Source organism: Pseudorca crassidens, chromosome 6 (assembly GCF_039906515.1).
Source record: "Pseudorca crassidens isolate mPseCra1 chromosome 6, mPseCra1.hap1, whole genome shotgun sequence".
Classification (NCBI taxonomy): Eukaryota; Metazoa; Chordata; class Mammalia; order Artiodactyla; family Delphinidae; genus Pseudorca; species Pseudorca crassidens.
The window spans coordinates 55,275,547-55,302,349 of record NC_090301.1 but is presented as its reverse complement, the minus strand read 5'-3'; the positions used below and the strand labels follow the sequence as shown (position 1 = coordinate 55,302,349).

The 26,803-nt window shown below is 41.0% G+C and overlaps 1 protein-coding gene across 1 annotated transcript in view; it reads right to left on the bottom strand.

The window, feature by feature from the left end:
• Positions 1-26,803, bottom strand: part of PDE11A (phosphodiesterase 11A) — a 420,155-nt gene that overhangs the window by 65,700 nt on the left and 327,652 nt on the right. The window contains exons 11-13 of the mRNA XM_067741438.1: positions 25,234-25,380; positions 24,865-24,972; positions 10,185-10,294 (exon numbers count right to left, since the gene is read on the bottom strand). Coding sequence (XP_067597539.1) covers positions 10,185-10,294; positions 24,865-24,972; positions 25,234-25,380 — 365 coding nt within the window. The remainder of the gene's footprint in view (positions 1-10,184; positions 10,295-24,864; positions 24,973-25,233; positions 25,381-26,803) is intronic.

Below are 26,803 nucleotides of genomic sequence, written 5' to 3'. Positions count from 1 at the left end.
CTTTGGATCAACGTGTTTCTCCTGCTTCCGCAAAGGACCATGAGCAGATACATTCTCAGGTAACCACCTGTGTAGTTCACGAATGTATTAAGTAAACGTTTTGGGAATCTTCTCTGTGTTAGGCTAGATGCTGTGGATGATACGACCGTGAAAAAGACACAGCCCACGCTGCTAAGAAATTTACAGACTAGTAAGGGAGATGAGATGTGGTCCTATGGGAAAATAATGCACAGAGCACATAATATAAATACCATAGAAAATGTTCCAGGTCCAGTCAAAGTGCTTTGGATGATCTGAGGACAAGAGACATAATTCCTGGCTTTGGGGATCAGGATAGGCTTCATGAGCTAAACCTTATAAAGCTTCTGAGTGTCCAGAACGAATGTCATATACCAAATGTATTTGCGGCTCCATGGGAAAAGACCTTGTGAATATTATGTAGAACCCATTTAATCTGCTTTACATGTAAGGTTGACAAGCTTCTACATGTAAGGTTGACAAGCTTTTCCAACCTACAGTCACACTGTGATATCTCAATGTCGAACTCCAGAAAGTTCCCTGGATTTGGAGTCAGAACTCAGCTCTCGGTAATAGTTTCGGGTCATTACTTGGTTGCTTTAAGCATCAGTTTCTTTGTCTCTAAAATTATGATAATACTCTTTACCTCACTTGTTATTTAGGAGCATACAATAAAATACTTGTAAGTGCCTATCATAGTGCCTGCCATGTAGTAGATTGTAGTCTATACTAATTATTAATCAACAATGAAAATACATAGATATTTCCATTTTAAATAAATAAAATGTTAATTGATACTTGAAAGGATAATTTTGAATTATCTGTATATTTTGCTTATGTAGAACAACCCATTCCTCAACAATGTCAGTTTGGCAAGTGCTCATTTAAAATGTTCCAGTGTGTTCATTTCCAATTCTCCTGAAGTAGCATTTAGAGCATCTTAAGAGTTGAGAGACATTCTGAGAATCCTATGGTTTAAAGGACAGTCGTGGGATGGCAGCCGAGGACCCATGAAGGTTCTTGTGTTCCTTCTTGCTAATTGCAGAGAGTGTGGACATTGAAAGGGCAATTTGGCCTTAACCTGGAAATGACAGACATTGCCCGATCACAGTCTGCCCTTTTAGTGAGAGGAGCAAAGACTGCATGTAATGCCACGTGAGGGATTTCACTCATAAGGTGCCCTCTAGCTCCAGCATGAGGAGGCCCAAGATCATGGCCGGTTTGGGGGTGCGGGGGACCTGTGATCTCTGGAAAGACTCAGAGCTGACCACATGTTGGAATAAAACAGCAGGGTTAGGGGTTATTAGGAATAGGGTTAGTAAGCAGGGTACTAGAGTTTAATCAGGTGGTGTTATTTCTTTAAATCTTGCCTTAATCTATATCATTTAATATGTGAAAATTTGTTAGGCTAATCTTAGCATTAAGTGATTAATATTTAACATTAGTCACTATTTTTCTAACAGAGTTCATTTTTATGAAAATACATTTTTCAAAATGCACACTGTATTGTGTCTTAGCTGTATTTGTCTTGGCTTTTGAAATTCTAGGATGTTTTATATGCATGTCCAATCCAAATGCCTGGCATGGAGTAGGTGCATAAAAAATATTAGTTGCTTGGCTAATAAAGTTGTGGTGGTATGTCTAGAGATTATAGTTCAAACTGAAGGTTGACCATAATAAGTGTGTTAACATTTTAAAATAATGTTATTAATGATAATAGCTCTCATGAGAAGTACCTGTCATGAACTAGGCAACATATTAACACTTTAATATATTACTTCATCTAGTCTTGACAACAACCATGAAATAGGTATTATTTTCTCATTTTACAGATAAGGAAACCAAGGCTCAGAGAAGTTATGCTACTTTTCCAAGGTCACAAAGCTAATAAGTACCAGTTCTAGACTGGAAGCCAAATTGTGAAGCTTTTTCTCATTACATAATGAGAAAGATAATTATAACTTATACATTTCTGATATTCAGTTCTCCATTTTTGCCAAGCTGGTTGTCATCAATGAAAGAAGGTTTCAAAATTTAATTCAGAATTCTTCTAGTATAACTGCTAACCACAGGCTCAGATTCCTGTGATTTGTTTCTATTAACTAGCCATGCCAGATGTGCCCCAGTTACTGGTGTGAATCCTGATAAGAGAGTCATTGATGTAAAGTAGGGTCAAGATGCAAAATATCCTCTCTTCCTTTATCAGGTTGGTTTAGCAGACCTCACAAAGTTAAATCAGCTACATGATAACAAGTCACTAAATATTTTCTTTTTTCAGGATGAGTAGGACATTTCCTCCTTTAACCAGGGGACACCTTGTAACAAAAACACTGGTGCCTCCTATGCTGCCCTCTCCTCTCCACCAGATCCACATGGATTTGGAACTGCTGCATTTCATCAGAGGGCTCTCAGTGTGTTTGTGCAAATGCATCTGATGGCCCACGGTTTGAGCATCTTCATCCTCACATTCTCTTTGTTCCTTTTAGTAATTCCATCTTACATTGCCCCCACCCTCACACAATACTGATTTAATCACAAATATGTAGATTTTGCAACAGAACCAGACTAATGCTATGAAGAGACTGTGATTGATTGATTGATTCATTCATTCATTCACCTAATAAGGACTGATGACTACTGCAATGCGGGACTGTGGGCATGTGGGATACAAAGATAAAGAAGACATGGCTTTTACCCTCAGGAAGCTCACAGTCCCCTGTAACTGCGCAGGAGACTTTCTCTGTCCAGACTTGCACTCACGATGTCACCTTTCTGCAAGCAAGATGCCATCTTAGCATTCACAGGATGGAGCATGATACTAACTCTACTTTTTTTGTCTAGAATGAAATCATCTAAGCAAGAATGCTTCCAATTCCATATGGTTCCTTTATTTACATTACTAGGTTTGGTCTCTGTCAGATTTTCTAAGACTGCAAGACATCCTGGTGCTCTCTCTCAGTCCAAGGCTCACCGAGAATGCGCCTACACCTGCCATTACTCATGCACATGCTATGAACCTCCTAAGACCGCAAGAATGAAGTCCATGGTCAGAAAACTTGATAAAAGTGGCAAAAATTAAAATCTATCTGTTAGGATAAACTTTATCAAAATGTATTCTACAGAATACTAGTTCTCTGGAATGTTAAATGGCATTACAGGCAGAAATAAAAATGGTCCCATGGTTAAATATGTTCGGGAAATGCTGGGTTTAAAAAGTTAAACTGTTTCTTTATTATAGGATTTCTCCGTGGCATCAATATGTGAAAATATGCACTGTGATTCTGCAGGAAGGGGACGTAATATGCAGTATTGACCAATCTTACTTGATCATAAAACCATTTTTAAAAAAGAAGACATGTCTTTCATGTAATGTACTTTATGTAAAGGCATACTGTCATTTATCATGTAAAATGTGAAAAAAAAACCCTCAAATCAATCACATGTGGAAAAAAATTGACTTTAGCACCACACCTCACTTTAATTGTCTGTGGTAAGTAAATCCATCATATCAGTAGCTCCGGGGCACAGGCATTGTAATTGTGAAAATATTACAGATACATGTAGGGTATGTGGAGACAGGGCGAGAGAAGGAGAGCAGAAGAGAATCCAGATCCCTTTAAGCACAGGAAGATTTATACCTGTGATCTTTCATGATGCTCATTATTGATTAGGTCATCCCAACATACTGAAGTTTTTAATTTTTGGACAGGCAGCACACCGAGGAGAAACTTATTAAAAAGAAAAGTCAGGGCTTCCCTGGTGGCGCAGTGGTTGAGAGTCCGCCTGCCGATGCAGGGGACACGGGTTCGTGCCCCAGTCTGGGAAGATCCCACATGCCGCGGAGCAGCTGGGCCCGTAAGCCATGGCCGCTGAGCCTGCGCGTCCGGAGCCTGTGCTCCGCAACGGGAGAGGCCACAACAGTGAAAGGCCCGCGTGCCGCAAAAAAAAAAGAAAAGTCAACGTGAAAATTCAGTCCCCATAAGCATCCAGCACTTTGCACAGGCACCAAAAATAAGCGTGTAAAAGGAACTTGTATAGCTATGAACTATGTACCTTCATAACTTCCCTAGATATGCATATTCGTTGAAAAAGAGACAGTGGAAGTGTGCTGCCATGGCTTTCAGAAAAGACAAGAAACTTTCAGAAGGAAAACTATGAAAGGTAATTAGGAAATTGAGAATTGTTGGGAGGTGGTGAGGAATGGGATTACGCTGTCACGGCAGATTAATGCGCCCCCGTATTTCACTTCTGGGACCTGGCTGAAAGCGACAAGATGGGTTTTCATTCCCAAGAAATGAGTACAAGAGATTATGCTAGAAATGAATAGAAGAAGTCTCCTAGGAGAATATACTACAAAGCTGCTCGGTACTGATATTTAATCATCAGGGGCAGCTGTAATAGGGAGGGCGCTGAGTGGGAAACGCTGTCCCCGGAGAAAACAGGAGAGCGGTGTTAACAGTAATTTCAAAGCACTGTGGGATCGCTGCCCTGGCTACCTATCGATCATTCACTGCACGCACTCCAATACTTTAAAATTAAGAATAAAGCATGAAAATGCAAAGGTTCACTTATCAGAAAGGCTAAGAGAATAAATCATACTGTGCTATAACTAAAATCACAACTTTTTATTGTAGAGGCATTTTGCATTTTATATAGTAATTTGTCCCTTGCTAAATGTCTCGTTTCTTTATAGCCTTATATAGGAAAAAAGGTAGCATATGCTTTGCCACATAATAATTGGTGCATTTAAATCCCATTTCCAAATCACTTGAAAGGTTGGAGTTAGACTGAGTACTTTAAGGAAAGGGACTATTATACTCCCCACACAATGCCTAGCACAGTGCTTCGCACTTAGAGAGCACTCAATTAATGGGGAGTAAATAAGGAAATAAGGATATAGATTTCTTTCTAGGGATTTTCCTAAACAATGGCACACTTGCTGAATAAATCTTATTCTAATCAATAAAAAGGTAGTTCCTTCATCATGATGTAAAAAGGTCTCTTTCAGCATTTATTGAAAAAAATTTTAACTGAGGTTGCATGGTGGTGGCCTTTGGTGTTCTAAGTTCAAAAGTGACTCTGTCAGTTAAGAGACAGGGCTGATGGACATCCCATGAGCTGGTAACTTGTGTACAAGATCGATCATTGTGAGGAAACACGTCAGACCATCTTGGAACAGGTAGATTTGATCATGTGGTATGAGGATGCAAAAAAAATTTTGAATTCTGGTATCAGAGACTTAATATCTATCTCATATGTGTGAAAGCTGTTCATTATAATACAAGTCACTTGAAATTTAGGGACCTCAGTTTCCAATTTCTAAAAATTAAGGCACTGAAGAATATGACTACCAAGGTCTAGTTGTGTTCTATGAATTTTTTGGCTCCACATCTTGAGTTTTTGGATGTCAAAATATATCTTAGTTTTCCAGAGTTCACATATATGGCAAGTCAGCCAATAAACTGGAAGCTCAAAGGGCTAAAATACATATCACAAAGTCATGAAAGAGAGTAGAATAAAGTGGTTAAAGAATGGTTTTTGGAGTCAGATAGCCCAGGTCCAAACACCACTCTGCCACAGGCTGGATGTATGAATTTGGGCAAGTTACTTACTTTCCTGAGGCCCAGTTCCCTCTGTAAAATGGAGACAAAAGTATGTACATACAAGGATGTTGATGAGCACTTGAGATAGTAAACAACAAATAAACTGTAGTTCTTCTTATTGTCTCAGGGACCATTCATTGCAAAGAACAGAAATGAATTAGAACCAGCTTCACTAAAAAACAAAAATAAAACAAAACAAAAACCCGTTGACTAAATGATGCCAGGAGCTCTGAGTAAGGCCCATTGTCACAAGTATGGCTGGGTCTCTTGGAAATAGGATTAAAGATATGGAAAACCAGGGATCAGGTCTGCTTTTTCTCTGTCTTTCTCTAGGATAGTATAATCTCTGCTTCTCTCTGAATGTTGGCTTTCTTCTTCTCTCCCTGCAGATTTGCTTTCTTGTTTATCCACTTGGGACGTGGTCAACACAGCTTTCCCCAAATGGCAGCCTCAGCTTCCAAGTCTATGTGCAGCTTAGACCTCAACAGCTAACTGAGTCAATATCATGGTAATCCAAGTCCAAATTCCTGGGAGATAAAATATGATTAGCTGGGTTTGGATTAGATGTGTACTCTTGGTCCAAACAGCTAAGAGGTCAACTAGCAAGGAGGGCTGGCTCTCTCAGTGTGACACAGAGGCTGTCTCCAGGCCAGGGGCTGTTATCTGGGTACATATATTGTGCACTTGACTCTTAAAAGAACCCACAAGGTGCTCACTCTTGTTTTATAGATACAATTCTTTGTGCATAAGTGGCAGAATGGTAGGTGGCTGGAGGGAGGCTGCTCGAGGAAGACACAGTGACAGTGATGCCATTGGCCTCAGAGAGAGGTATCCTAAAATAATAATAGCAATGAAATGCAGGCACAGGGGCTCAAACCTAAAAATTCCTCAGACCCTATAATGAAAGTGTGCACAGTTTACCATTCAGTAGGCCCCAGGGACACTATTGTTTTTAGTACAACATCAAACCGATGTGTGTAAAAACTGTGTTTTAGGGCTTCCCTGGTGGCGCAGTGGTTGAGAGTCCGCCTTCCGATGCAGGGGACACGGGTTCGTGCCCCAGTCCGGGAAGATCCCACATTCCGCAGAGCAGTTGGGCCCGTGAGCCATGGCCGCTGAGCCTGCGCGTCCAGAGCCTGTGCTCCGCAACGGGAGAGGCCACAACAGTGAGAGGCCCGCGTACCACAAAAGCAAACAAACAAACAAAAAAACTGTGTTTTATAATAATCTTATGAAAGGTTGCACTTGTTGAAGAAATCAGGAAACTTTGTTGAAAGGCAATATTAAAATAGTTAAAACGTCATCCATTCATGCATTTGTCATTCATTCATTCACTCAGCAAACATTCCTTGTGGTTTTATCATGCTGCTGGTACTTGTACACATCTCGAGGACTCAAGAAGAGGGGAGGCACACTGGTAAATCAGCAACTAACATGGTGTGAGATGCACACTTTTTTTTTTTTTTTTTTTTTTTGGTGCGCGGGCCTCTCACCGTTGTGGCCTCTCCTGTTGCGGAGCACAGGCTCCGGATGCGCAGGCTCAGCGGCCATGGCTCACGGACCCAGCCACTCCGCAGCATTTGGGACCTTCCCAGACCGGGGCACGAACCCGCGTCTCCTGCATCAGCAGGTGGACTCTCAACCACTGCGCCACCAGGGAAGCCCGATGCACACTTTTGAAAAAGTATAGCCAGGGCATGATGTGGGCACAGAAAATTGACAAGGGGAAGGTACATCAGAGATAGAACCCTGGGCGGGGTGCTTTTAGAGGAGTTTGGGGGAAAGAAGGAGAGGAAGGGCATTCTGTTCAGGGGAACTGCCGACTGGGAGCAGAGAGAAGGGAACTAGCCGGACCCCACAGAGCACTTTAAGTAGCCCCTTGTGTCTGGAACCTGGATGCCTGGGTGGGGGTGGGATGACAAGGAGTGACTGCTGGGCCAGAGGAATGGGCAGGAGCCTGATTGAAAAGGGCCTTAAGGGCTAAACTAAGGAATCTGAACATTATCCTGAAAGTTACAAGAGGCCAGTGAACGTCTTTTAAGCAGGGGAGTGATCTGATCAGCTCTGTGAATTATAAAGAGCATTCTGGAGCGCCAAGGGGAAAAGACTAGAGGAGAAGAGTTAGGCTGTTGGTTGTAGCAATCCAGGAGGGATGCAAAAGAAGCAGTGGTTACTTTAAGAACGCAGAGATGTCGACTTTGGGGGGCGCTAAGGAGGGAATCTGGGTGACTTGTGGATTTCTGGTGGTGCCATTCACTGGGATAGAGAATAAGAGAAAAAGGGAGAGACTGGGATTGGGGTGACTGTGGGACTTCAAATAGGAGGTGCTCCTCAAGCAGCTGGAATAAGTGTGTGGAGATAAGCAGAGAATTATGGTCCAAAGGTATGGGCTTGGGGCTGAGCACCAGGTGGGTGGAGGTCCAGCGAGAAGGATAAAACGTGGAGCAGAAGAACAGGAGAGAACACGTCCAGCGAAGCCTGGGGCAGGAGGAGAGAGGCCTTGAAGCAAACTGAGAAGAAAGCCTAGAAAGGTGGATGGAAGGTGTTCCTCTCCCAGACAAAGGAAGACAGAGAGCTCTAGGAAGGAGGAAGAGCTCTAGTGGCAAAATGTGTCTCATAGCAAGAAGGGTCAAGAAAGAAGGACAGTAAGAGTGTCCAACAGCTTTGGGACAAGGGGTTGTTCATTGGTGGCACTACTGAGGGCCGCTCCCCTGGTGGGCAGAACTGGAAGCCATGTGGGAGGGAAGTGAAGACAAGGAACAGACAACTTTCCAAGAAGATTGGCTGGAAAGGAAAGAAGAGAAATAGAGCAGAAGCTCAAGGGGGAAGCGAGATGGAGGTGGGGTTTTTCAAGATGGGGGACAACTGTTCATATTGTTAGGATGCTGAGAGCCAGTAGACAGGGGAAGGAAGATACGGGGTAGAGAAAGGAAGATTGATGGAGCAAGGTCCCGGAGGAGGGAGGGAGAAGGGATCCAAAGCCGAGGTGGAAGGATTAGCCTCACATATGAGGAAGGACAGCCCTTTCACTGAGATAGGAGGGAAGGAGGAAAGGATGGGGCCAGACAGATAAGTTTGTTCGTGGCAGGGGAGGAAATTGAGGGAGTTCTCGATTGATGGCCTCAATTTTCTCAGTGAAGGAGGAAGCAAGGTGATCTGCTGAGTGGCGCGGGGGAGGGGGGTAGAACGGGAGGTGGTTTAGGAAGAGAGAACATTTGGTACCTATAACCGCTGACAACAGTGGGGGACGGAACTGGCTAGGGACCCAGAAAGATTGGTGGGGAGTACTGAGCACCTAGCCGAGTTGGGAGAATATATATTGGGTATGCCCTAAACTCACAACTGTGACACTTTCTCCCAAAGCCTTTAAAAGTCTAGACAGAAGAGCAAGAAATTAAATTGCTAGATTGAGCCAGGGCTGAGTTTTTGCAGAGTGACTGTCCCAGAAAGGTAAGAGGATCAAGAAATTATAGGACATGGAGAAGAGCAGTTTGAAGTGATGGGCTACTGCATTCAAGGAAGATAGAGGGACACAAAATCAATATTCATCTGCGAGATCAGGAGCAAATAGAAGGGCCCAGGACCCCAAGGCCTCAGTAGGTAGGTGTTTTGGGGAACAAAACAAGTGACGAGCTGAAAGGTACCTGTTGACACACAGTGGGCTGCTGGGGTTTCAGATTATAGAGGCAGACCTGCTCCACAGGCTTGGAAATTGGTCATCTGACACCTGATCTTACCTCTTTCTTGAAGCTTTCCTTAGTCCCTCCATCCCCAAACGTTTTTCTCTAGCCCCTGAAGTCTCATATCAATTTGTTTGCAGACAGGTAGTAAAAAGCACATTAAACTGTAACCTCAATATGAGAGCCAGGAGACCTGGGTTTTGGTCTTTTCTCCAGCACCTATAAGTTCTGTAGCCTTGGCCACATTGTGAGCCACCAAGCAATGGCTATCTGGACCAGTCCTACTTGCTTAAGGACAGATTATTTTGTCCATGAGCATTACGTGCCTCACATCACCTGTATTGGTGGAATTCCTTTGTTTGTTTCCCACCGTTCTGTAGGATGAGGCCTGGCAGGACCAGGGACCCTCTGCCTTCTGTGTCACTCTATTTCACTGCGGTTTCTACATACCCAACATCAAAAGAACCTGGAAGAAATTCTATTGAGGAAGGAAGAGATCTTTTGCTTCATAAAATTTCCACTTTTATTTTAATAGTCTCAAAACCAGCTTGCAAGAGTAGCAAATCCAAGAAACTTATAATGCCATGAAGGCAGACATTCTGGGAGAAAAAAAAAATAGACCTTTTAAAATCTGAGCTTTGTTATCTGACTGAGGTCAGCAGAGACAGACCAAATCAACAAGCATGACATGAAGGGCAAATTTGCAATTAAAAGAAGAATAAGGAATTATAAAGATGGATGAGCCCTGTTGACACACGCACCCAAGCCTGCGTGGCCTTGGCCTCGGATGCCAGAAATTAATGCTTTACTCTTTAGCATTCGTCACCTTTGGCTCAGAACAGAAAGGCAAATGCATTAAAATAACAACAATTAGAACACTTACTTAGCTTGGAAGGCATTGTTGGTTCCCCTGTGGTCGAGGTCATGACACAGGCATCCCACAATCACCGCTAAAATTTCCACCTCGGTCAGAATCTCTTGAAACCCGGCGGTCTGGGAAGATGGGAAAACGGCAAGAGTCACTGCTCGGGGCAGGCAGGATGGATAAGGCTCGTCTGCTGAGCAGCCATCAGCTCTGTTTTCATACCCACGTCATTCAAGGGAATGATTAACTGCCACCCCTTGTGGGTGAGTTGGGTGGTCAGTTGCACAGCCCAGGGTCCCCAAGGTGATGAATTAGCTTCACTGGCTGGCACACCAGGACAGAGTTCAGACTATTTTGTTCCCTCTTTGAAGAAGAGGCTGTGCTGTCCAGATACAGTGACAGTTTGGCAAAGGCCCAGAGCAAAATGTGTTTTGTGATTCGACATTTCAAAATGAGCGTCTAGGGGTAGGGGGGAGAAGGGGCTGTGAATTTAGAACTGAACGCTATATCCACCAGATGCCATTCAAATGAAAGCAGGCAAAAGAAACCCCCCTTTAAAACATATATATATTAAAAGAAGCAACTTAGAAGTACTCAAACTATTACATGATGATATTTTAGCAGTTATCTTGTAAAAATCTTAATGTATATTAGCTTGGAGGACAGATTAAATTTATACGGATAGCAAGGCAGTGAGTGTCTTGAAAACTAGAATTTGGCAGGGGATTAGGCAACCTAGAATGAGGATCAGGTGTGGTATCCATTACATGGAATACTTTTTCTATTACGCTCTGGTAGCTTGCTCATGAAATGCATAGGGGTGGTGTAATATCTTTGGGGAGCAGTGTGATGTAATTATATAATCAGGAGCCAAAATGGTTCTCTGGTTCCTGCTATCCTTTCATTAGTTTAGAAGAGAAAGTGAACGTATGGAAAAGCAGGTCTATGTGTTTTCTTGATCTAAGGCCTTTATGTCTCCCCCTTTTACTTTGTAAGTCTCCCGTTTCATTACTTACTAAAATCTTTACCAGAGGGCAGGAGGAGGGGAAAGGTAGAGTTCAAATTGCTTCCCTTTGCGTGTTTTTTCTCCACATCTAACATCACTAGCTAGTATCCTAAGACACTTCTCTTAGAGCAATGAACACTTTGTTTTTTAGTTAATTATGTTTTTATTGCAGAAATAACTGAATAATAAAGTTTCTGTGTTGACAATTTTATTTTAAAAGATTGAGTTGGGTCCACTGATACACTTAGAAATATATATAATTTCATTTGCATAGCAAATGGGAATGTTAATAAATTATCTGGGGAGGATAAAGTAGCCCATATTAAAGCTGTGTGTGCCCTTCATTTTAAAATTTGGAGCTGGCTGTTGGCTTTAAGTTAATTTTATTCTATTTAAGACATTACCTGTAATAGTTTTTAAAAATTCAAGTTGTAGTAAGAGACTTAGAACCAAAAACAATGGTCCCTCATCCTTCCCCTATCCTGATTCCCAAAGGCAACCACCTTCAGTTTTCTTTTTTATCTAATTTGGTAGGTATTTTCCTCCATATTTCTGTATAATAGACACATATTATAATTATATATATATAATTATAACTTGGTTATTCATCCTTCCTGTGTGCCCAACACTGTCCTAAGAGAATTACAACCGTTTAACTTACTTAATTCTCATAAAAGACCTGTGATGTAGGAATTTTATTATCCACCAGTTCAGATGAGGTAACTGAGGCACAAAGAAACTTATGTGCCCTGGGTCTCAGACAGTGCCTACCTGATTGTCACTCTAAATATTATTCGCTGCGGAGCCAGTTAGGTATCCAATTATTGTTTCCTTTGTTATGTAAATGTTTTCATTTCCTGGAGTTAAGATTTCTTTGAACATCTAAGTCGACTCACATCCTGTACAACTCTCCAGTCACACCTTTTATTAGATCCCTTCCTGTCCCAGGGACTCCCTGCTTTGGCCTGCTGCTGTTCTTTGGTCTGGATTCTCTGTCTGCTGTCAGCTTCTCCCTCCTGGGGTTGGTCTCTTATCTCCTGCATCCCACATCTCTCTCTTTCCTTGTTTTTCTCTCTCAGTTTGCGGGAACACATCTGCCAGTGGCTTCATGAGAAAGGGTGTTAATATTTCTTTTACACCTAGGAAGTTGATTTTTTTGAGGCTTTGCATGACTGAAATGTCTTTAATCTATTCTTCTACTCAATTGTTGGCTTGCCTAACAATTCTGGGTTGCAACATTTTCAGTCAGAATTTCGAAGGACTGCTCTATTGTTTCCTAACTTCCAAAGTTGCTTTTGGGAAGTATAAATCATTCTTATTCCTAATCCTTTGAATGGTACTTGATCTTCTCTCTTTTAGAATCCTCTATGCCTGGGGTTTGCCAGTTTCACAAAAATCTGCTTTGGTTTGGGACTCTTTCCCCATCACTGCTTGATAAACGCTTTCAATCTGAAGGCTCATTGTCTTCAGTATAATGTTCTTGTAATCTTTTTTTTTTTCCTTAATAATTTCTACTTCACTATTTTTTCTGTCCTATTTTGAATGGCGCTCCAATTGGTTGGACATTGGATTTCTTGTACTGATTTCCTTATTTGCTTTTTTTTTTTTAAACATCTTTATTGGAGTATAATTGCTTTACAATGGTGTGTTAGTTTCTGCTTTATAACAAAGTGAATCAGTTATACATATATATATGTTCCCATATCTCTTCCCTCTTGCGTCTCCCTCCCTCCCACCCTCCCTATCCCACCCCTCTAGGTGGTCACAAAGCACCGAGCTGATCTCCCTGTGCTATGTGGCTGCTTCCCACTAGCTATCTGTTTTACATTTGGTAGTGTATATATGTCCATACCACTCTCTCACTTCGTCCCAGCTTACCTTTCCCCCTCCCTGTGTCCTCAAGTCCATTCTGTATATCTGTGTCTTTATTCCTGTCCTGCCCCTAGGTTCTTCAGAACCAATTTTTTTTTTTTTTTTTTAGATTCCATATATATGTGTTAGCATACAGTATTTGTTTTTCTCTTTCAGACTTACTTCACTCTGTATGACAGACTCTAGGTCCATCCACCTCACTACAAATAACTCAATTTCGTTTCTTTTTATGGCTGAGTATTATTCCATTGTATATATGTGCTACATCTTCTTTATCCATTCATCTGTCAGTGGACACTTAGGTTGCTTCCATGTCCTGGCTACTGTAAATACAGCTGCAATGAACATTGTGGTACAATTTCCTTATTTTCTTGTCTCTTCTTTCCCATTGCCCATATTGACTTTTCTCCCCTTACTTTCCAGGAATAATAATATTTTAAATTTATAAGCATTTTCCTGTCTGCTGCTCCTTTTCTAATAGCATGCTATTCTTCTCTCATGGATACACTATGGTCTCTTCTTTTTTTTTGCGGTACGCCTCTCACTGTTGTGGCCTCTCCCGTTGCGGAGCACAGGCTCCGGACACGCAGGCTCAGTGGCCATGGCTCACGGGCCCAGCCGCTCCGCGGCATGTGGGATCTTCCTGGACCAGGGCACGAACCCGTGTCCCCTGCATCGGCAGGTGGACTCTCAACCACTGCGCCACCAGGGAAGCCCTGGTCTCTTCTTTTGAAGATATTAATTATAATTCCTTGAAATTCTCTTCTGTCCCCTGAATTGTCTGTTTCCTCTGAACTCCTTGTCTCTGTATTTGGTGGTTTCCTCAAATGCCTGATATCCTTGGTAGTCTACTTACTCATGGAAGAGTAAAGCACTGCTACGCTCGCCACACACGCATACTTGGGGATGGTGTCTGTAGATGGCTAACCTCATCGCAGGGTGAGCACACGGCCAGCTGGTCCTGCTGCAGGTCCCCATGTGTCAGTATCTAAACTCACTTCCTCTGGACTTTCCAATCTTGTGCTTGGTAATGGCGTGAGCACGGGTGTTAGCATTCTGAGAAAAGAGTATGTAGCTTCTCACCTTTGAGGATATAGACTTTCACTTCATTCTCTTACTTTCAAAGTGCACCTCACGCTAACTTTTCTTTAACTGGTGTCTCCAAGTCTGGGGTTCAGTTTCTTTGGCAAATACACTGGCTTCCTGAATAGATGGGGGAAGAGTAGTTCTCTGACTACATGGAGAGGGGATGGAGACTTGGGGACTCAGTGTTTTCATTACCCCCTCGCTCCTGCTCGCCCCATGTTTATGGTATCTGATGCCTCTGGTTCTTGTGCTTTGACAGCTCCTGGGGGAACATTGTTTCTCAGGTGTACCCCTTCCTCCACTCTCTGCCCCTGAATGCACTTGGGTTGGACCTTCCTTTTCTTTGTTAATCTACGAACCATCCTCCCTCCATGAAAAATGGAATTTGTGTCCATTTCTTGTTCTCCTTTTTGTTTTGGGATAATTTTTGAAAGGATGAGGGGATATAAATGTCTTTCTCTGTCATTTCTGTCACCTTGAAAAGGTAAGTCAGTTTCGTTGGGTTTGGATCTTGCTACTACTAAGTAAATTCTGAAAGTCCCTCAAGTATGAAATAATTATCCGTGATACTCTGGAAATCAGTGTTGTAAACACAATGACAATGCACTGAAATTTAGAGAGATTGTTGCCTGTGAAAATGCTACTGTTTAGAACTAGCTGATGAATTAGAACAGTAAGAATAGAGGTGGGATAATGTCAAAATAAGGTAATTCAGCTAGAAATTTAATTGGAAGATAAAATCGAATGCCATCTAATAGACTCACGTTCAGAATGCCGAATCACTGTTACGCCATTGGTTATCACGCATTGTATGATATGATGGACTATGTTTTGCTGTAAGGTTCTATGTAGCCACTCCTGCCGCCCCCACTACCCCATCCCTTCTTGGAAACCCAGCATCTAGCTCTTAAACTATTTGTATCATCGATACTTTTGAGAGTTTAATAAAAGCCACGGACCTTCTCCTCTGAAATTACTCTATGATTTTATGGTGTTCAAAGAACATGGAGCCCACCCCTGGATCCTTGGAATAAAGGATACCTCAAGTACAGCACACACACCATCATACGAAACATATTTACCTCTCTTGACTGTGGTGCCTGAGTTACTGAAGCAGCACCTATCTCTTGACTGTGACTTAAAGCTGCCTGGTAAGTGGTTTCAGAGAATCGTCAGGCCTGAAAAGTATCCACCTGCCACTAAGTGTCCATTTGCCCCTCCCCACCTTCATCCATCTTCTTTCTAGTCCTATCCATTCTGACCTACACTTTATACACACTGAGGAGAAAAAGTCAACTGCCACTGAAGACAATATACTTTCAACAGAGAACAGAGTGGCAGTAGGAAGTATATTTTAATGTGTTTCTCCTATGCTTAATTCTATTTTATTTTCAAATAAAATGATATATTTGCTGCTCCTGATCCAATAATTATGGGTTTTATTGACCACTACTTTATTCTATCCTCTCACCTGTATTCCCCCACGGTCCATATCAGAAATATATAGGTATGTGGTAAAGCAGTGAATACCATATACCTAAGTAAAGAGATAGCCATGGCATAGAGAGCTAGTTCCCATGTCACCCTCTCCAGAAAAGCCTGTGACTACCCTCTGAGCAGGTCTCCTGTGACAGTCCTTCACTGGGTTAAATGTATACTGGGATAACCTTATTCCCAGCCGTTAGAGCATATAATCACTGGAATGCCAAAGGACCCAAACAATAAGATTGATTTGAAGGGTTTCACTACCCAGTAGTTTCCTATCACTTAGTCAACATAAAATTTAAACCAGTGAGGATGTGCATCAAAATATTACCAGTAGTGGGATCACAGATGACTTAAATTTTTTTCCTTTGTGCCCAAAATTTCCATAAAGAATGTTTATTCATTAGAATACATATACATTATGTGTGTGTAGGTAAATTCTTTTTTGTTTTAGAAGTAAGCCCGTGTTTCATCAAAATGTCCTACCTTGGAATAAAACAGTGACATCCTGAAAAGTGTCCATTCATTCATTTATTCATTGAGCAAATGTTGATTCAGCATTTACTCCACTGCAGGCTGGAACGGAGAGCTAAGGAAGAAAGGTGCATCTGGCCCTTGTTGCGCATATAGTCTGGTCATGCCTTGTGCCAACCAGAACAGTGCCATGGAGCACCCTTTTCTAGTGAGAAACTCTCCCAACATCGGTTGCAATTTGTCGCAGAAAGTGATGGTGAAAGTGGCTAGCTCCTGCTTTGTTTCTGGAGACGGTGCATCATGGTCTGCATGCCCGTTGTCATGTATGCAGCTACGGTGCGGGAATCTGAGAAAGTGATGCCAGAAATTCTGCCTTCACGTTTCTTTTTGAACTTGGCTATCAGAGGTACTGAATGACGAGGAATTTCCTGGATAATCCTGTTGATTCTGAGATCTGGCAGATGGCGGACTAAGAGGGAGAGAATCCGGTGATGTACTGGAAATTCCTAACGGTCCCAGAAATTCCAAACCGAAGAAGATCCTTGGCTCCAAATGCTCCTCCGTGGATGCTGGCAGCCGGCACTGCAGTGGAGTCTTCCACGGATTGGCTGAGGTTAAGAGAGAGCATGATGGGCTTTTGTAGAGCTTTTCTTCTCCCCTTCATCTTTCTCTTTCCTTGGATTAGAAGGGCAAAGAAGACTGCTCAGACCATTCCAAGAGGTTTGGAAGAACATAGTTTCTCAAGGAAGTGCCTTCTCTAGAAGAATCTGCACACCATATCCCTAATCGTGTCATCATGTCTCAACTGATCTAAACATGACTTCATACCTTAGAAGTGATGTGAGCTTGGGGACGAAAGGTAGCATTTAGAGAAGCATCATTTAATTCCTGGTGTTTCTTAATTTCTGGTATGCAGTGTTGCAGGGGCCCTGTCTGGGGCCTTTGTTTGGTACATTATTAAAATCAAATTTACTGTAGCCAAATAATGCTCGTTGAGGGTTTCATTGTAAATGCCACATACAAAGTGTGTTGGTCTTCTAAAGAAAGTCCCAAACTACAATGCTGATGGCTGGTCCAGCTGTGCTAGACCATCCTTCACATGTGGTGTCTATCAGTGAAACTCAGATCTCCTAACAAGGACGGAAGGTTCTGTGAGAAGGGTGCCTCTGTCACCCTCCCAACTCAGCCCATATCCCAGCTGACTGGATCAGAGTGGATCAGAGTAGTAAGAGCATTAAGCCCGCAAGTTTGGGCTTCACGGGCATTTACAGCAAGTCCAGTGTGCTTTATTTTGGGATCTATTTTTTTGCTTCAAGATGGAATGGCCACCTCTTAACATGTAAATCCTGGGGGCAGGCTGATGGATACCAACCTATTCAATTTGCTCCAAAGCAGTGATTTTAGGCAGAGGACTTTCTCAAGCTTTAAGATAGAAGTAGATTTCATTTGCTTACCAAGAGTGCTACGAACAAATTTATGCTTAATGCCATATCCTATCTTCCTTTTAAAAAAGATCCTGTCTTTGCCAACCAGAGATAGTGGGTAATGAAAACACAAGGGGGAGAAGAACAGATATTCACACAAGCGCAACCTTCCATTGCAGGAAAAAACCCTACTGGACAAACCATAGCATCTAGATTTAACGGTCATACTCCCTTGGTGTTTACAGATATGTTTGTCTGCCAATATTTGGGTCTGCTAGGCTGAAAACAAGGCACTTCAGTCCCATTTTCAGGTCCAGACACCAGAACCTTACCAGCTGTTAGGGGACCACCAACCACCAGCACCATGTTTACACGTCTCCTTCACAAAAGCATGCGATAACAACACAAACCAGTTGTAGTCTGTCTGATTTCCACAGGAGTCGGATAGTTTTGATCAAATTTGCTTCTCTTTCTTCTCAAGATATTAGTCAATTATTGATTTGGCATTAATTAAATACTGATTTAAGTCCACAATAATCCTTTCCTCAAGCTCAGAGTTGGAAAGACCTTACAGTCTACACTTACGTACTTTCTTTTACAACCAGAAGCTCCTGAAGGCACTTATTATCAAATTGCAAAACCTAAGTCATGTTTTGGACACAACTTGTCTCTGATTCTCAAATGATATTGCGAATGCTTGTAAGTCTCAGAATGGCAAGGCAGCAAAACTGGTACAAGTATGTATGTTTGAGTAGATGATGCATGAATTATAAAAAATGAATTGATTGTAATCAATTTTATTTAGTTATTTTTAACCACCTCCTTGACTTAATTTTTAACCTACTTGTTACCCTAATTTTATAAAATCATCTATTTTGTAAAGTTAAAAGCATATGAAAAATAGAATTCTGTATTGAGCCCCCATGTACTCATTACCTAACTTCAGGAGGAAGCCATGTTCCTCTGTCTTGTTTCAGCTACCTCTTCACATGCACGGTTTTGTTTGTTTGCTAGAATATTTCAAGGCAAACCTCTAGCATCTGTCAATACTCTTTATTTCATTCTCAAGAGGTCTTGATGTGGTCAAATAAAAATCGGTCAATATATCTCTGCTCTCACATTTAGATAAAATGTGTGAAAACAAATACAACCAGTAAAAGGAAAATTTCAGAGTAACTATCTTAAGACTTTAAAAATTGAGGTTTTTCCTTCAATTTAGATAATACAAAAAACAGAGCTACATGTATGTAGCATGCATACTGTATTTCAAAAAGAGACAAAAGAAAAACCACATTAGATTCTTAAGGACTCAGTTTGTAATACTAAGAATATATGCGCTTTATGATTTTTTGGATAAAGATAGCATGCTTTTTCATGTTTAGAAATATGGTTTATATTTTATGATAAATTGCGAGTGAATTGAATATAACATGTGGTGTGTGAGCACAGAAAATGAAGCACATCACCTGGTGCACATTAATTGTGCAGACAGACTGTCCTCTCCAAGTGCCACAAAAAAGCGAGGTTGATGAATTTCAAGAATATGAGGCCTCTTCAAAACTTACCCAAATTTTTATTACGCATCATTGAGCTAAAATTAAACACGAGACTAGTGAAAAAAAACTTAAAAGTTCCCAGCTTGACACCCTTAGGTGCCAAGTTTCAGCCTCAAGAAGGTGCCGCTACTAAGTCATAAACCATGAAAAATGACTGGGGCTCTACTCCTGGGTCTCCCTGACCTGGAGGATTTGGCTGGCATCATAAAATACAGAGTGACAGATTAAGCAGTTTACCAACACCGTAAAAATCTCAGGAATAAATTCACTGTAATCAAAAATCCTATATTGTAACTAGGCAGCCCCAGCCCTGAAACCACATACATTTCCTGACAAGCCTGTGTCCATGGACAAGAGCTTATATTCTCCCCGAAACAACGGCACAATTATGTTCATACACTTTTACAGTTTATGTGTCCTAAGAAAAATACTCAGCTCTGGCTGATGGTGCGGGAGAATTTATTTTCACTAGAAAGGGAATGACCCATAACTCACGAATGGCAGCGCTTAAAGTGAGTTATGGAGGGTACTCTCCTGTGTGAGGAAATGGATTGCATTATCCTTCTGCCCAATTGTTTGTTTGATTATTAGCACACCAGGTTCTTAAGTATGTGCGGCTTTGCCTTTTTCCTTTTGTAAAATAAGTGTGGAAAAAGGGAATGTCAGCTAGAAGCATGGGGTACCTCACTGGAGCTCTGAGAGGTGGCAAGAGAGAATAAAAATAGAACCCTTCTTAAATGATTAAAAGCCAGAGTCTTAAATGTAATTTAAACACAGTATTCAAATTGATTAGCTCCATAGTGCCCAGTGCTGGTATTCTGCAAAAGCATTAAAAATCACTCCTTTCCTAAATTAAAAATTTGCCTTCTTTGAAGTTACATTGGAATTCAAGATATACCTACATGATGATTAAAGAATTGGTATTTCTTACATACAGATTTTATTGTATTATTCTGATAATGCTGCTATTTATTTTAAAGTAAATATAACTAGTTACTACTTACAAGGAAATGCAATGTAAAGTGATGTTTGATGATAATAAATACGATTATTGTTTGTTACTTTGTTACTGTGAGTTACAGAACAAGACCGCAGATCTCTTTGTACCTTCCAACGTTAGGACCTACAAAGAAACTAGATTTCCGTCAAGATTAGGATCCTGGTTATTGAGCAAAAATATTTTATTTGAAAATTCAACTGGTTCTGTCCTTCTCTGGGTTGGAAGGGGAGGGAGAATTACAACTGTGCTTCTAAGATCTCCTTCCAGAAGGAATTTTCTACCTCAAAAATCAAGGACGTCAATGCAAACGGCAGACAGAGGACAGCACATTATCCTCAAGCTAGTGAACAGGAAGGATTTTTCTTCCTAAACGTCCCTTCTGCTCTGTAGTTTGAACTATCAATAAAACGACTTGGCTTATCTCTGAAAATAACCTTGTTGACAACCCAAATATGGACTTAAACGCGCTACCTCCACATTTAAGATTTAAGAAGCCCCCAGTAAATGTCAGGAGGTGTCAATGTGTTTGCTGCAATACTTGGTTATTATTAGTGTTTAACTGCAATTCCCAACCAGCACCAGGCCGCCAGCACCACCATAAATTTTAATGTGATCATGTGCTCATCTCTTTTCATATCCAGTGAATTCTACAAGATCATAATATTCTATATGAACCCTAGCTGAACCTTAGTGTGATAGGAAGAAAGAACAAGATTTCTAGCAATGATAGCTGTTCATCATTTTATAGTTTTTTGAAAAACTGGACACTGAGCAGCACGGGTCCCTGAATAATATGACCCTAAACTGAATCCACTCATTCAGTGAATCTTTATTGAGCCCTACAGGATACTGGGCATGGCCCAAAGTGCTAATGAGTACATTTATGGGATAGTGAAGAATACTGACTCTTAAGGAAACCTGTTTTTCCCCCTGGAAAATCTGTCAGAGCTCATACATCATTTATAAAACCGAAAAATGCCCCTGCAACCTTGGCATCACCACATGCCTTTTTATTTGACAGAATACAAACAAAAGCGTGGTCGGTTCCTGTATCTGGTCTACATTGTGCATGTAAGAAATGTGCTTATCGTCTTTCACTATGTATGTGCTTGCTGGAATATTTATTCTACAAGCTTCTATAAATAAAGAAAATTTGTATAATTATTCTTGATCTATCTGCAGTTTTTATTCCCTGTTTTAACCACAAATAGTAACTGGCACTGCAGACTGCATTTATCCAAGGAATTAAAAATATTTGGTAAATTTTAACTACCTAAATATCTCTTTAGAAGCAAAGAATAAGACTGAAGCTTTCATTTTAATATTTGGAATTTCAGGCCAGAGGCTTGTAATAATTTAATAAGTCATTAACAGGATTCCCAGTGAACTAAATTTCCACCGTTTATACATCAAATTGCCTATCCTACAATGCAGTTTGTTCTTTTTCTTTTTAATTTCTAAAGGAACAAAACCTCTTTGTTACCTAGACATGAGGTGGAATACTTTTGCAAAACATGATTCTGAATGAATGAATTCACTCATTCATGAATAACTTTATATTCTGTGTCTGAAATTATTTTAGGGTTAAAGGTTGGGAAGCCGGTTCTTATATGTATAATTTGCTCTGTTGTACATCGTGTCATAGTTTGCTCATCAATGACACACAAATGTGCATCTTCCCATTCCCAGAGACAATGGGCTTGGAAAAATACACACCCACAGATGTTAGACACATGGAGAGTGCCATACTATTCACACTAATAGCTCTGCGGGCAAGGAGGCAGCCCTAATACAGGTCCATCTTGATAGGAGGGGCTCTTTTCGGCACACTGGCTTTGTTGGTGTCTCTTTTAAGAAAAGAGTGTGGCGTGTGTGTCTCAGTACTTCTTGTCTTAGAAGAAAAGAAGCATTTTCAGGGAATGTTGGTAAGGTTTCCGCCCCCCCACCCTTCTTTCCAGGCAACTGGCTGGGAAACTTTGCCTTGGAGTGCCATCTAGAGGAAAATTTCGTGCACATGCACCATGCTTTCTTGGCTTTGTGACTCAGGCTGAATGGATGAATCCAGGGGTTAATGTATGATGATTTTTTACTTTCATTTTTTGGTTCTAACTCAACACATGCAAATGGAATATGGGATAACTAGAATGTAAATAAAATCACTGATGAGAACAAAACAGTGAAAGACCCTAACAGTTTTCAGGAGTACCTGAAGCATTAGTGCCCACTCATGGAGAAAAGTAGGTTATCATTTTGCCTACTTTGCCTACTGAGGTCGTATTCCAGAAGTTAGAATTGATGAGGGAATTAAGTTCACTTTTTCTTCCCTGATCAAGTAATATTTGTTATTTCTATAATTATTTTCTTAGTGAAAAAATTCTGATTGACCAGGCTGCCCATGGTCAAGTTGGAGAGGAGACTGCTTGTGTTAGGGACAAACAAAAGTTGACATTTTCAACCTACTGTAACCCTTAGTCAAGTTCAGCAACATTTAATGAGCAGAAAATAATATCTTTTCCAGATGTGGCTATTCTATTCAATGTGAGGGAGAAAAAAATAACATTCACCAATGTATTTTCCCCAAAGTCATGTTTTTATTTTGCAACCTCTGCCCACCCTACTCCCCAGCCCCACCCCCGGCCAGGAGAACTTTAAGAGTGAATTCTTCTCTTTTTGAGCTAGTATTAATACGAAAACAAAACCCAGACTTTCTCAAACAGTGATACTCTTCAAGGTTGCTGAGCGGACTTGCAAAAACAACTATACCCTTGAAATATTTTGGCAGTAAGAGTACCTCCATTGTGGTTCACATAGGTTGAGAGTTCTGCTGTCTTCAATTTCTCAAAAAGGATCAAGATTGTCCATATTGTGGAAACATTTACCGAAGAAAACTGGGTGTGGATTCCATTTTCTCCTAAGTGTCCACCTGACCCCGAAGCTCTTGCCAGCTTCCCCCATCCCAACTATTTTAAGGCTTGTCGTAAAATCTATTTCTGCTTTTGACATCTCCAATCCTTTGTTGAACAAGGTTCCCACTTACTTATTTTGGGAATTCACCAAAAATCCATATGTTTTCCAAAATAACAGGTTAATAATTTCTTTATTAAATGTCCTCTGTGAGCCATGTACATAAACTCTACACACAGAAAGTTATTCCTTGTCTACTGAGATCTGATATGGAAAAGCAAGACGAAAGCGTTTTTGTTTTTGTTTTTTTCATGTAATTTTGGCACTTCAGCAATTAAGGCTCACAGCTCAAAGCATCTTCCTTCCTCATTTGGCTGCTTTCATGGTGTATGTTACAGCGAGATGGGGCCAGTCCAGTTTTTCCAGGTTATTCTCCTTGCTCCTTAAGCAGTTAAGGACCCAAAAAACAAGTCCTTGAGTATAACAATGAAGACATTTTGGTCTCATCTTCTTATGCTACATGTGCATTTGAGTTCAAGTCAATCCAACACAAATTTGTTGAAAACCTACCAAGTACATGATTGAGTATAGGGTGCTGGTGATGCTCTCAACAGATAGATTAATTAAGATTATTGCAAGAACAACAAATTATCTCTTTAGCCTCAAGCTGCTTACTTTATAGGAGAATGAGAGATCTTTAACTTAAAATACACAGCAGAAAGAAAGATGTGTTGTACTAGACACAGTGCAGAGAAGTAAGTAATTACTGATGATTGCTGATGATTACTGAAATTATTGATGATTAATGGAAAGCAAAGACTTCACGGGAAAACTGGCATTAGATCAATGCCTTTTAAAGAATGAGTAAAATTTTAGTAGGTAGAGAAGTGGGCAGAACATTTCATGAGGAAGGAATGGAAGTCTTCCTTCATGTGGACCAAAGGAAAATGTCATTTGGAGTTCCTTCTTTTGGGTTTAAATTTTAATCTGGGTGCAAAGATGTAAGGTATTTGGATTTATGTTATGAGAATCCAAAATAGGTCTCCTCTTTTTTGTGAGTGTGGTAAATATGTTTACACACACACATATGGGCACATATATATGTATATATCACCAGGAGGCCAAAGAAACCAATATATTTAAGCCAGAGACCATTTTACTTGATGATAGCTTAACAGTGTAAGTGCAAATAAAACCAAAACAAGCCTTATTTTTTGCCAGCAAATGGAGGTGAATATAGGATTTTGTTTCAGTCTTTGCCACAAACATTTCCTTTTAGATTGAATTCCAAGGCTTACGTCTGGCCAGCTGCCCCGGCTGTCCCCATTAAAACAGACTGGCCACCTTAACTGAGTTACGGCACCTGGAGCGAAGGTTTGAAGCCTAGTGTACCCTTAAACCCTGAGAGCATTCACTCCTACTCCTTCCTTCCCGGGGCCTCCTTGGACCTTCTCTCAGATAAGCATCTCTCAGGATTCCCGTGTCCCTGGGGGTAATGTTCACACACCCCGTCTTTGGCTTTCTACCAGCCTAGAAAGTCTTATCCAGTGGATCTCTTTGTTTAGTCATTCATCCCCATATCCTCTGCAAAAAGATTGCTTTGAAAATCCAAGCATTTCTTTTGTTAAAAAAAAACAATTTCCCAAGATAAAACATTAAAAAGAGACTAAAGCAATCATTCCAAGACTACACCTGCTTCAAGGTGTCAGAGATCTTACAGCCTTAAAGCTCAGAGATCATTGTGAAATATATACTCCCATCACCAGGGTAGGTAACTTCCAAAATAAAATAAGTCACAGGGCAATTTGTCAGAGAAATGGGAACGTGAAGGGGAAGCCTGTAGGTCCTCACAAATGACAGATGACCTTCCATCGTCACCGAACACACTTACAGTTAACATTGCGAACATCAGCTGGCACACGTTGAAGGCATGTCTCCAGTTGTGGTATAGAACCATCCGATAATTTTTCCTTACTGTCAGAAGCCACCTACACAGTGTCTGAAATGGGAAGGGAAAGATTATGTCAGGAAGTTGTATGTATCTCCGGTGGACCATTACCAAAATGATGTCTTCTGTCTGAGTAATCCTCAACCATTGAAGTCCTGCCACAAGCATCTCACAGGATTCTCACGGTAATCCCACCAGGTGTGCAGGGAAAGTATTAACTTCCCCAATTTTATTCGGGAAACCTGAGGCTCAAAGTGGCTACCATATTGTTCCAGGTGCACTCCTGGGATCGCCCATGACAGAACATCATACCTCATAGTCGATTTTAAATTTCTGTACCATCCCCAGCTCCATGAACATCCGAAGAGCAGCCGTGATCATGGTGTCAACATCGAGAGAAAAGTCATCAAAATGTATGTCGTTGATGGCAAGTTCTGACACCAAAGGGATGTTGGCTGCCTACAAAAGCAGAAGACATAAGTCAAGCCAAGTTCACCAGCTTTCCCAAACCCTTCATCTTGCTCTCCTCTCCTACTTATCAGACGTGCCACATAAATCAGACCTGACCTGCACTTACACTCTGATACAGCTAAAGTCTGAGCTGGAAATGTCTTTTGTTTCTGAACTGCTAATGCCCCAAGCAAATGAAGGGGGTAGGGGAGAGGGAAGCTAATCTGAAGAAAAAATATACACACTGGATCTAGTCTGCAGAATTTAGAATACAAAGCAGTCTAGTTTACTGAAACTGCAGTCATACAGTATATTCTGATGCATATTACAGAGCACTAAACACAAGAAACATCTGGGCAGCCAGCAGCTGTGAATTTTAATTGCCACTATTCAGGAGAAGGACATGGGAATACACCACTTTGCCTTGTTTCTTACATCCTTATATCCTGTAGCTGTGTACTTGCTCTTTGTTACACACATGTTCTGTATATTCAGAAAGATGGAAAGGATCAGACAGCACATTTCTAGTGCAAAATGTGTTTCTTAATAGGATAGAGATGTTTGCAGCATATGTTTCATTGAAGGAATAAATTTGCAATATAGTTTAGTGACATTCTATAAAAACATCACAACACAATTATAATACTGGTCGTACATATTCAGTGTTTTCAAAACACTCACTCATGTTAAGCAGCTGTCAGTCAGTTGCCCTACACAAACTTAAAGGGCATAAAAAGTCTTGGGGAATAATTATTTTTGCTGGTTTCATTGGGCCACTCTTGATAAGGGAATCATTTCTATGTTTTCAGATTATCAGAGACCATTCTGTGTTCATATTCCTAGTCTATTCACTGGGTGTAAACTACCCAAGGAGTAATTTATGCCCTGGGACCGCTTTGGCCGAGCAATGAAATCCAACTCTGCTCGCTCTAAGCATCCCAGAAACCACTGAATCAATCCTTCTTTCTCAGCCCCATGCTCCTCCATAAGAGCAAACACCTCTAGGCTAAAATCCAAACACTGGTTATTCACCACAACATGGAAGAACAATGAACAGATACATACATTATGGGACAATTTGCCTGCTATTCTGCTGATTGTTTATTTTTGTTAAAAATTAATCAGCTTATCTTTCAGTGAATCATTTTACTATATTAACATATTTGTAGAATTCAGCTCCTTGGAATGAAAAAGGTGAGGCTTGTGAAATTCAAACACGGTGGTGGTAGAAATAGTCTTTGTGTGTAGGTGTCCTTATTTGGAGTTCCTGGCCTCATGCTAAGCACTTTAACACCTTGCTTTTTGCTTTAAGAATAATTTAAAACCAGGGACTTCCCTGGTGGTCCAGTGGCTAAGACTCCACTCTCCCAATGCAGGGGGCCCGGGTTCGATCCCTAGTCAGGGAACTAGATCCCGCGTGCCGCAACTAAGA